The sequence below is a fragment of the Lycium barbarum genome, chromosome 3 (genome assembly GCF_019175385.1).
Source record: "Lycium barbarum isolate Lr01 chromosome 3, ASM1917538v2, whole genome shotgun sequence".
NCBI classification, from domain to species: Eukaryota; Viridiplantae; Streptophyta; class Magnoliopsida; order Solanales; family Solanaceae; genus Lycium; species Lycium barbarum.
In genome coordinates this window covers 125444131-125457156 of record NC_083339.1, presented here as the reverse complement: position 1 = coordinate 125457156, position 13026 = coordinate 125444131, and the positions used below count along the sequence as shown (strand labels likewise).

Genomic DNA, 13026 nt, shown 5'->3' with positions numbered 1-13026 from the left:
CCTCCATTGCCTCTCTTGTTTCTTATACAGATGCAGATTGGGGTGGTTGTCCATACACTCGCCGATCCACATCAGGTTATTGTGTCTTCCTTGGAGATAATCTCCTCTCATGGTCATCCAAACGGCAACCTACTATGTCTAAGTCGAGTGCCGAGGCCGAATACCGTGGCGTCGCTAATGTCGTCTCTGAGTCCTGTTGGCTTCGCAACCTTCTTTTGGAGCTCCGTTGTCCCATCCGGACAGCTACATTGGTTTATTGTGATAATGTTAGTGCCATATACCTATCAGGTAATCCAGTTCAGCAACAACGCACTAAACATATTGAGATGGACATACATTTCGTACGTGAGAAAGTTGCCCGTGGAGAAGTTCGTGTTCTTCACGTCCCGTCCCGTTACCAGATCGCAGATATCTTCACTAAAGGTCTTCCGCGCGTGCTCTTTGATGATTTCAGGAATAGTCTAAGCGTACGACAACCTCCCGCTTCGACTGCGGGGTTGTGATAGACTATATATGTAATAGTCTATGTAAATAATATAAATATTCTCTTCCTTATGTGTAGTAATTAGGTCCTATAATTTATTCTAGTATCATTCTGATAGGGAGATACCTACTTTGTATATAATGATTTTCATATATCAATACAAATCACGGATTGATTTCCTACAAATATAATTCCTGTCGTCTAAGCTTGCCCATATATATTTATTTCAATTGGTTTAAATCGTGCAAAATAAAAAAAAAGTAGGATTAAAAGACATCTAAAGTGAATAATAAAATCAAATCGCATATGAATGTCGTTGATGAGCAACAATAATGCATTTAAAGTCGCGTCAAAAAGACAATTTGCAACGTAAACGGTTGGATTTGAATTTGGAGACTTTTAGAAGGAACTCTCTCTGATTCTAAACTTCTAGTCCCCTCTCTATTTCTCTCTCTTTCTTAAGTCGATACTTTTAAGAAAAGATCTTGTAGCATAATCTTTACAAGCCACTCAACGTACAAGAAAATTATGTTTTACTTCTACAGCTTGAATTACCTTTTCAAATTTAAATGTGCTCATTTATGGCTCCTGTTGTTTAACATGATCAAGATGTACATGAAGTGAGAAGTCTAAGTTAATAAAGGGAGTAAGAGCCTGTTTGGCCACTTATGGCTTATTTTTATTAGTTTGGCTTAAAAATAAGTGTTTATAAGCTTTTTTCTTACCCAAACACTATAAAAGTGGTTAACAACCATTTTGGCTTAAAAGCACCTAAAATTAGCCAATCCAAACACACTCTAATCTCACTTAATTTAACCCCTTAGCCTTTTGGATTTTAAACCTGCTTGATCTTAAACCAACAACCAAACTTGAGCAATTGGATCATTACATGTAATTATTAAATCTTCAATAATGATGAATTAATATATATTTTCCTAAAAAAATAAAAAGAATAAGTATAATTACCCAATGTATTATATAGAAATGAGTAATTTCATTTAATTTAACTAAAATGTTTTTGAGGTAAAAAAAAATAGCTAGGCATGCATTCATCTTTTGCATGAAATAAAAAACCACTTAAATTCACAATTTCAGGTGATTTAAAAAATACGAAGTACTACATTATCTATGAATTATATCTAACATTCGAAATTGTTATATTTTATTTTCAAAATAGTGATCAATGAAATATTTTTTTTAAAATAATTACACCTTTAAATACGTAAAATTGACAAGAAAGTGAACAATTGCGTTAAAAAAATCGATTAGTTGACAGTAAAATTTTAATACTAACAATGATACAAGTAGCAATATAGATCAAGATAAATTTGAAGCTTTAATATTCCATGAAGCACAACGTGGTTTTGAAAATCAAAAGAAGACCTTAAGGAGAAAAAATAGAGGTATCAAAATGTAAAATTTTATATGACACAATACTATTACTTATATTTTTAATTGTTGAAAAAAATACATATTATATATAGTCCATGTTAATTGAGGGCTACTTTTGATATTTTTAATATACATGCAATAATTCAATTTATTTTTTACTGTTGATCTGAAAGATCAAGGGGGTTAATTGTTCCTTTCAAAAGGTCAGTGCATATTGATTAATTCCCAAACTCAAAAGATTAAGGAGGTTGAGTGAAATTTACTCTCATAAAAGTGTGAATGATCAATTGAGCAAATGTATACGATACTCTCTCTATCCCAGGTTATGTAATAAATTTTTACTTGGTATGTAGTTTAATAATAAAATAAAAAAATTGCTAAAATAAGTTACTTATATTTGTGTGGTTATAAATAATCTCACAAAATGTAAAATTAGAAGTTTAAATTTAAATTATTCCTGCATATAAAATGATATCACTCTTTCTTTAGTGACAAAAAAAGAAAGTCTATGATATAAACCAGGATTGAAGGATCTTTTTCTACAAATGTAATTCAAGACTGGTATTGAATGTGGGTGGTCTCGAACTTTTGAGCTCGTTTGCCTCCATGGACAAAATTTCAAGTTTAACAAGATTTGACTTTGGGAAAACATCACTAATTGCCCCCAAAATACAAAATATTTACCCGCCCATGCCCCCTACCAAACTATTTTTTCTTCTACCCCTACCGGCTGAAATATTTATCCAACATACTCCTTGGCCAAACACTACTAAAAAATAGCCAAAAATCGACAGACTGCGTCGCTTCGAAAAACCGACGGAAAATCGTCGCAGTCCGTCTGTTTTGTGTATTTCTAATATTTTTTTATTAAAAAATTGACGGACAATGTCGGTTTTTTTCGCGGAATTTTGTGCTTATAATTCCGCCAAAATTTTTACACAAAAAAACTGACGTGGGACGTCAGTTTTATTAGAAAAAAAAACAAAATTAAATAATTAAAAACCGACGGACGACGTCGGTTTTAATTTTAAAAATATATTAAATAATTTATAATTCATTTTGTTTTCTAAAATATTAATAAATGAATATTTTTTGAAAGAAACCGACGGACTACATTGGTTTTCTAATTATTTTTTTTTTTTGTTCAAACTCGGGTCAATAATATTTAAAAAAAAAATGACTGCCCGCGTCGGTTTTTTTAATAGAATTAGACCCAAACGGGTCTATTTTCTCATTCCCCCCTTTTCTCTTCTAACTCCAAAACCAAAAAACCCTCACCCACACCCGCGCCGACTAGACCCCACATGCTGCCGCCGACCACCCCGCCACCTGCGCAGCCCCCCCCCCCCCACCTACCCCAACCCCATTTTTAACTTCTAAATTGAGGTTAGTTTCTTCAAATTAGGGCTTTTAAAATTCTTTCAATTTTAGTTTGATTTGTAGATTTTAGGCCTAATGTTAGTCTATTTAGCTTTGTTAAACATCATTTGTAATGTTATTGATGTTAAATTTGTGAAAAAATGTAAACTTTATTTGACTAGTTTACTTTTCATATATATATATATATATATATATTGCTTGAGATTGTGGTATATTTTATGTTCATTTGTCAATGTATTTGTGTTGACTTAGTTATCATCGTTTGTAATATTATTGATGTGGAATTTGTGCAAAAATATATACTTTATTTGACTAATTTTATTTTTCGATTTTTAGAATTGGTTGGGATTGTGCTTTTTGTTAGAATCCATAAGTTATTAAAGTTAGAATTTTTGTTGAGCATTCAAAATTAGAATTGGTTGAGGTTGTGCTTTTCAAAGTTAGAATTGTTAAGTCATAATATTTCTATAACCTCAAAACTAAAATGTAGACTTTATTTGACTAGGTTTACTTTTCAATTTTTAGAATTGGTTGGGATTGTGTTTTTCAAAGTTATATTAAAGCTTGAATACATAAGTTATTAAAGTTAGAATTGTTATTAAGAATTCAAAGTTAGAATTGGTTGGGACTGTGCTTTTCAAAGTTATATTAAAGTTAGAATCCATAAGTTATTAAAGTTACAATTGTTATTGAGAATTCAAAGTTAGAATTGGTTGGGATTGTGCTTTCTTAAGTTATTAATGTTGAATTTGTGAAAAAATGTAAACTTTATTTGACTAGTTTACTTTTCATATATTGTTTTTTTGCTTGAGATTGTGTTATATTTTATGTTCATTGTCAATGTATTTGTGTTAGCTTAGTTATCATTGTTTGTAATATAATTGATGTTGAATTTGTGCAAAAATGTATACTTTATTTGACTAGTTTTATTTTTCGATTTTAGAATTGGTTGGGATTGTGCTTTTTATTAGATAAGTTAAAATTGATATTGAGCATTCAAAATTAGAATTAGTTGAGATTGTGCTTTTCAAAGTTAGAATTGTTAAGTTATAATATTTCTATAACCTCAAAACTTAAATGTAGACTTTATTTGACTAGGTTTATTTTTCAACTTTTAGAATTGGTTGGGATTGTACTTTTCAAAGTTATATTAAAGTTAGAATACATAAGTTATTAAAGTTGGAATTGTTATTGAGAATTCAAAGTTAGAATTGGTTGAGATTGTGCTTTCTTAAGTTATATTTTAAGTTAGAATATATTTCTATAACCTCAATAATTTGTGGGTATATTTTTGTAGATGGATTGTATGTGGATGTATAATATGAATAATAGTGATCGTGTGAGTGTACATGATGATTTGTTGAAGGTGTTAACGGGTTTATTACACATGCAATTTCACTTCACCTTTTTAAAAATGAAGGGGTAATTAAGTGTCCTTGTTCTCGTTGCAAGTGTAAGAAGTATTTGAAACCGGAAGCGGTTAAGGTTCATTTATATAGTTATAGGTTTAAGGAGAAATATTATGTTTGGACTGATCATTGAGACACTGATGGGGTCAATGGTATATTTTATAATATGGTTGTTGGTAAAAGTAGTAGGTCGCGGGAATATAGTCATGTCCAATATGATAGAGTAAATGGTATGGTTAGTGATATTTTTGGCGTATAGTTTGGGTTTGAACCTAAGCAAAATTTTGAGTAACCTCCTAACGAAGAAGAAATATGCTTCTATCAAGAATTAGAAGAGGCTAGTCGTCCACTTTGGGCAGGGAGTCAGCATTCTAAGTTGTCTGTTGCAGTTAGAATGATTAATATCAAATCAGATTGGATTGTTGCTGAAGCTGTTATGGACTCAATGCTTAAGCTTGTGGGGAACTAGTTAGTCCGGAATTCGACATACCTAAGAGTTACTATCAAGCAAATAGATTGGTTTCCAAATTAGGATTGTCGTATGATATAATTCATTGTTGTGGAAACAGTTGTATGTTGTTCTATAAGCAAGATACTGATTTAAATGAATGTAAATTATGTGGACATGCGCGTTATAGGAGGACACCTAGTGGGACGATGGTTCCAATTAAGGCGATGCATTATTTACTAATTATACCTAGGTTAAAGAGGTTGTTTGCATTGCCAATTTCTGCTCCTCACATAAGATGGCACAAAGAAAATAGAAGGACACCTGGTGTTATGTGTCATCCATCGGATGGAGAAGCGTGGAAACATTTTGATAGAACTTATCCCGATTTTGTTAGTGAAACAAGAAACATTCGTTTGGGTTTGTGTGCGGATGGTTTCACACCATACTCTGCTTATTTATACTGACTATATTTGTATGCAGATGTCATCAGGTGGTAGTGATCAAGGTAGGGGTCGAGGTACTAGTAGAAAAAAAGATAAGAGACCTATAGATCCTACAGCTACTAGTAGCAAGTCCATTTCCTCCGCTCCACATATGCACTCTACTTCGCCTTTTTTTTTTTTTTATGTCTAGTTCTACTATGCAGCCCCAGTCTGGTTAGTGGGTCTTCCAGGCAGCACCACCTCAGCCGCCTTCATTTACCCATCCTACTTTTATACCCACACCTATATAGTGCCCACCACGGGGCTTATCTCCTAGCACATCGGGCACTTTGTCTCATTCTCCTTCTCCACGTGGTACATCTCCCAGTGTATCTAATTTGTGCCATAAAGATAGTAGCTCTGAGCCTGAGCCACAACCATCCACACCAGCTCTGAGCTGCATCGGTACTTGTACAGGCACCAGAATATCACGGTCTACAACCGGGAGATACAGATTCGATGGGTCAGGTTTTCATTGTGGTTGAGGGAGCTGGGTAAGATTGTCTTTTATTAAGTTTTCCTAAAAAAAATCATCTTAATCTTATATGCGTTGAAATTTTTAACTGCAGGTACTATCCAGATCACGAAACTACAAAAGCCATACTGGATGTTGTCCGGAGGCTTTATGGCGATCGGTTTTATACTACATGGGGTGAAACTCCATATGATACTCGACAGACTATGTTTAGAGAGTTTAACATATGCATCTTATTATAAATTTCATAACTTGAATTTACTTTTATATAAATCATCTAACGTAAGCGACACAGTCCGTCAGTTTTCAGAAAGCAATGCTATGAAAATCGACGGACCGTGTTGGGTCGCTTTTCCGTCGGTTTCAATGAAAAATCGACGCGGGCCGTCGGTTTTTGGCAATTTTTTAGTAGTGAAACCCCCTCCTCTCCGTGATACCATCACAGTATATTTATATATCACGATGATATCATAGAGGACTAAGAGAAGGACTGAAACAGTCCACCATGATACCATCTCCGTATATTTATATGCCATAATGGTACCATGGTCCTTAGAGTATCTGATTGAAGGAATGAAGCAGTCTTTCATGATACCATCACAGTATATGTATATGAGACGATGGTATCATAGTGTTTTTTTTTTTTTTCAAAAAAAGTGTGTCATTTTTAATAAATGAATGTGATCATTCATAATACCGTCTCAGTATATTTATATACCATGATGGTATTATGAAGGACTAAGAGAAGGACTGAAGCATCTTCCATGATACCATCTCAGTATATTTATATACCATGATGGTATCATAGAGGACTAAGAGAAGGACTAAAGCATCTTCCATGATACCATATCAGTATATTTATATACCCTGTTGATATCATAACTGAGGAGCATCTCAGGTAAATATTTTTAATTTTTTCTGGGGGCACGAAAATAATGGGTTATGGTCGGGTAATTTTTTTTATTTGAGGGGGCATCCGTAATATTTCCCATTTGACTTTTAGCCTTGAAAAAGGGTCAAAAATTCAATATCATTCATTTTCAAGATCATTAAGTGAATGTAATTTCCCGCATTTCGCTTTCTTCTTTCTACTTGGGGATGAGTTTGCATTTTATGTTTTTTGCATGGAGAAACTTGTAAGGTAAAGAACTCCGTAGTCAATAAACTAGGCAAGATCCAACCAACAAAGATTACTTGTTCCTTTTATTTTTCCTCATTAGTATCGTATTTATTTCACAAATAATGTAATTGTTTAATTTTCTCACTTATATTTGGGATTTGAAATTTCGAATACATTAATGTGCTCATCAAAAGATTCATGATTTCATTTTTCTTACCTAAAGAGTGATTCGAGGATAGATGATGCCCGAGTAAAAGAAATTGAGCATATTCAACCCAAACTTAAGGCAATAGCAAACTAAACCTGAAGAATTTTTATTGCTTTTGCCCTTGAACTTTGCAACCTGCCACACTTATAACCTAAAAATTTTAATTAGCGAAGTTTAAAATTGCTTTTGAACTTCACAAATCTATTCATTCATGCCTTTCGTTAAAAGTTTGTTTCGAAAAAGACCTTGACGTTAATTTCCAAATATATGATATTTGCCTTTCAATAATATATGTCAGAATTTGTGCCGTAAAATTATAATATTTATTAATGTTATGATAAATTAAACTACAAATAACAAACTAATATTAAGTTGTGACTCAGGTTGAATTAGCGGCTATGGCGCTAATTAATATGTTTACCCAATTTTTTCATATTGTTTAATGCCTACCTTACTTAGGTCACGTTGCTTAGGGTATAACATAACCTAGATTCTTGGTTTCTTTGACGAATCTCACCTTCTTAAGCGTGCAAATTAACGAGGGTTCTATTTCACAGAAACACAGAGTGGTCCAAATTTTGCGGCTATAGACTTGTGCCTAACTTAAGGTTGGTCAATCTCATGTAAATTAATGACCAAAACATATTATTCCAAACTTAAATCATGAGGTCTTTAGTCTTTTATGTACTTTTTTTTCGGTCTCATATTACTTGTCCACTTTCCTTTTTTAAAAGTCAAACTATATAAATTTTTACCAACATTTTGAAATATATTTTTTTACCGCGTTAATGTGAGAAAAATTACAACTTGTAGTATTTTTTGTGTAGTTTTGTAATATCTACATTATAGTTTTAAATTATTAAATTTATCTAATCAAATTTAGCTCTGAAGATTAGTTAATTTGACTCTCAAAAAGCGAAACAGGTCAACTAATATGGGATAGAGGGAGTAATAAAATGATCCTCATGACGTTCCACTTAATATATATTACCTTGTTACCATCTTCTAAACGAGTCAATAATTTCTTTGGGCATCATAATAAGAATTGGAAACACGATGTTTATCAGTAAATTATTTAGTTCTATTAACCAAATCATTTTTAACGATGTTTGACTCATGCACTTTTAATTTGAAATACTCGGTAACCTACATCCAATGAGAGAGCTAGAAGTTGTCTCGATTTTAAAATGACATATAGCTCTGTAAAACCTTATTTAACTTTTAGCGGAAAGGACCATAATTAACATGAGTAAGAGAAATTAGAGTCTTACCACTCAATTTAGAAGAAAGGAGATGCACCTTGGTTCTCCATCTCTCAATTATTTAATCTTACTTTATAAAAATTAGGACCTTTTAAGCACCATAACATCTTTTTCATTTTTGATCATGAAACCAACACCAGGCAAGTGTTATTAAACGACAAAGATTAAAGCAAGAACGTTCAAAGTGGTACCAATGTCCTTTATGCATGGTACATCCAAGAAAAAGATATTGGTTTAAATAAAGTAAGAGGAGAGAAGATGGTAGGAAACATCTGGGATGCAATCATTGGAAAAGGCTTTAAAATCACGAGCATATATGTAGTGTGTGGTTAATTGAATTTGGGAGAACAGTAAAGAAATTAAAAAGGAGGACGGTAGGGCAAGTAAAGAAGTATGGAAACGTAACGTCGACTAAAGCACTGCCAATGAGTATATGATAGTAAGATATTTCAATAACTTTTGTATAAGAGCGCAAATTAGTACCTACCAACAAAAGCTATTGAGCGAAACAAAATTAATAAACTCAAATTCTGTACTTCTGTCAATTTGAACCATGCATCCCTTTCTTTGATTCAACATAATTTGAACCATTTCATGCATAGAAAAACATATGTGTACGTAGCGGTGTACATGAATCGGGTTAGTTCGGATTTTTTAAGTACCAAACTAAATTAATTGTGTCGGGTTTGAAAATATATAAACTAAACCAAATCAACTTATGTCGGGTTTTTCAACTTCGGATTTTCTCGGGCTTTTCAGTTTTTTCGGATTTTTTTAGAAATATCTTTGTATAAACATATAATTTTTACTTCAAATATTTCTTTAGTCATAGTAAGATACAACTATATAATTAAGGTGTTTCTTAAGAAAATAACACAAAATGTGAGATGAGTGATGACATTGTAATAAAATATTCAACAAAAAAGATAATGAGATCGCATAAAATAAATAGTGCTAATTACCAAGTCATAATGAAAATGATCATAATCTAAAAATACTAAGTCATGCTAAAATAAGTACGGCTGATAAGTAAGTAGTATATTAATTACATGACAAAATAAAGAAAATAAAGTATGTACTTTCACTGCCTAAGCCAATGCAAAAACTAAAGAATAAATATCCAATATATTGTCATTCTTAGTGATAGAATTGAATTTCTTTTGTTAGCATTAGTATTGATTTGGTGTTGGTTTGAACTTTATTAGAGTTGTTAATAATAATATCTATGAGTTACAAACCTTATTGGGTCATTCAAATTCTGAGTCCAACTTGAAATAATATGTTTAAAGACAAAAACTATGAAAACATTTAAGAAATATTTATCAATACAAATTAATATTTCTATGTATAAAATATTGTTAAAATTGTATATATGTATTGTCGGGTTGGTTTGGTTTGACTTCTTTTAGTTAAAATTTTATGGTCGGATTTTTTTCAATACCAAATCAAGTCAAACCAAACCAAATCACTAGTCGGATTTTATTTCTTAATTTGACTCGGATTATCGATTTGGCGTGATTTGTCGGTTTTCTTTGTACAACCCTATGTGTACATGTAAGGTGTCAAATATAGCTCATGAAAGTATAACCAATTCAATCTGTACGCCTTAAAACTTGTCCAGATTGGATTGGGAATATGTTCATTGGCGGATCATTTTTAACATGTTCCATTTTAGCTCATCTAAAGCTTCCACCAATTATTGGGTTTCAGGCATATGTAGTCCAAATTGACTTTTGCCATTGCACCCTCATTCTTCAAAGTGCTCTTTTTCCATTTTAGAATAGAATATTTGCCCCAATAAAATATAGGAGTACTGCAGTACAAAAGTTCTTCCACTGTTGCACCAACTTTCCCACCCCCTGCCTATATAAATATGTCGACCAAGCTCTCCTCATTTCACGGTCAAGTAAAACTTGCTAGTCTTTTGCAACTCTTAGCACTTCTCTGTGGGTTAGCTATAGAGAGAGTGCAAGAGATTGAAATTTCTTGCTAGAAACATAAACAAAAAGATATGGCTTTCTCTGCATATCATTGGGCTTTTGGTTTTGGTGTCCTTGGTAAATTAACTTCTTTTTCCTCCTCGCGAAAAGTCTATTGGATATTTTGAAATATCAAAAGCCCCTTCTAATACTAGCTAATTAACCCACTCTGTCTATGTTTGAGGAAAATAATACTTGAGATTTAACCATACTATTAGGTCTTCCCTAATGTGCATAGATATTTGATGTACATCATGATGTGCAATTTACGACAGTAATTAAATTTATCGTACTAGCTTATCCTCAATAATTCACCTAACATTTGTTTAATCATTTGCACTCACCATTCTTCGTTATTACTCTTGAGTTTAATCGCAATTCGTCTTTTCTCTTTTTCTTTTGCAATTTGCAGGTAACATCGTCTCGTTCATTGTGTTCCTTTCTCCAATGTGAGTATCCGTTTTCTTGTATCCTTAAGAGCTTTCACTAATTTATTATGCTTATGATCATGATCTGAAAGTAATACACTTACACATATGCAGTCCCACATTTTATAAAATTTACAAGAAGAAATCAACAGAAGGGTATCAATCAATTCCATATGTGGTTGCTCTCTTCAGTTCCATGCTTTGGATTTACTATGCATTTCTCAAGACAAACACTACCCTTATCATCACTATAAACTCCTTTGGTGTCTTCATTGAAATTATCTACATTGGTTTCTACCTTTTCTACGCACCAAAAAATGTCAGGGTAAGTTTTTACAAGAAATTTAGTACTTATAAGTAATATCTTTTACAAAGGAGTTTTTTTTACTTCATTTCCTCTGCCTAAATATAAGTCTAATATTAATAATTAAATTAATGCAGGTCCAAACAATAAAGATGCTCCTAATATCAGTGGTGGGTGGCTTTGGTGTTATTGTTCTGGGCACCCAATTTCTATTCAAAGGTGCTGCTCGTGGGCAAGCGATTGGATGGATTTGCCTTGTGTTTTCCTTATGTGTGTTTGTAGCACCCTTAGGCATAGTGGTAAGCTTTTATGTGCAATTAATTCATGAACATCAAGAATTACTCTTCATTGATTCCCCTGTTTCTCCATCAATTAAGATACCAATGCTTATAATTTTTCTTATATAATGCAGAGACAAGTAATCAAAACAAAGAGTGTGGAATACATGCCATTACTTCTGTCCCTTTTTCTCACCTTAAGTGCTGTCATGTGGTTCTTTTATGGTCTTCTCGTAAAAGACATTAACATTGCTGTAAGTTGTCCGAGCATCATATATACTCCATACTTGCATGTGTCTATACATTTTACATAAAATATGTTGAATCTTATCGTTTGTGTGTGTAATTACTTTCACTTTTGTCATTGTAGATTCCAAATGTATTGGGATTCATCCTAGGAATTCTTCAAATGGTACTCTATGTAATTTACAATAAAAAAGAGAAGGCTATAATAAAAGAACAGAAACTTTCAGAGATACAAAAGCCTGCAGTCATTTTCTTGGATGAGAAAACTAAGAAGTTTCCAGAACTCACAGAGGAACAGATTATTGACATAGTGAAGCTTGGTTCACTAATTTCCTCGGGAAAAATTGGCGTTGCTTCGTGTCTGCAGGACACTACATGTGCATCAGCTAAAGTTGAGGATACTTCCAAGCTGCAAACTGTAGAAGCCTAAGAATTTACTCTTTCCTAACTTCTAATGGCTAATGGGTTTGTACACAAGTTTATTCTTAGCTCATTATTTCGTTTTATCGTAGTATTTAGCTTTTAAGCTAGATTAGTCAAAAGTAAGCCTGGCAACCGGTTCCAACCGGAACCGGACCGGTAACCGGTTAGGGAACCGGCCGGTTTCGGTTAAAAAACCGGAACCGGTTAACCGGTTCCGGTTTACCGATTTGAAACTCCAAACCGGAACCGGTCCGGTTTGGAGTGGTTAAAACCTTTTTTTTTTTGTTTTTTGTATTATATATATATATATATATATATATATTAGTATTTATTAGTATATTGTAGGTATATTTACATATGTTATACAACTTTATAATTAAAGTTTAAATATTTACTGACTAACAGGCTAATAGCAAGTCAACAATACAGAATAGTGCTTTTCGTATACATATATATGTATAACTTAATATACTTATATATATGTATAACTTAATATATATACTATATATATGTACTATATACTTATATATATACTATATATATTTATATACTATATATACTATATATACTTATATACTATATATATATACTTAATATATATACTATATATACTATATATACTATATATACTTATATACTATATATATATACTTAATATATATACTATATATACTATATATACTTATATACTATATACTATATATA

The 13026-nt window shown here is 32.2% G+C and overlaps 1 protein-coding gene across 1 annotated transcript; it reads left to right on the top strand.

The window, feature by feature from the left end:
- The first annotated feature begins 10575 nt into the window (after positions 1 to 10575).
- LOC132634119 (bidirectional sugar transporter N3-like) lies at positions 10576 to 12624 on the top strand. The gene is made up of 6 exons (XM_060350421.1): positions 10576 to 10720; positions 11055 to 11091; positions 11185 to 11395; positions 11512 to 11673; positions 11787 to 11906; positions 12023 to 12624. The coding sequence occupies exons 1-6, from the start codon at positions 10675 to 10677 to the stop codon at positions 12326 to 12328; spliced, it is 882 nt and encodes a 293-aa protein (XP_060206404.1). The 5' UTR covers positions 10576 to 10674; the 3' UTR covers positions 12329 to 12624.
- Positions 12625 to 13026: the final 402 nt, after the last annotated feature.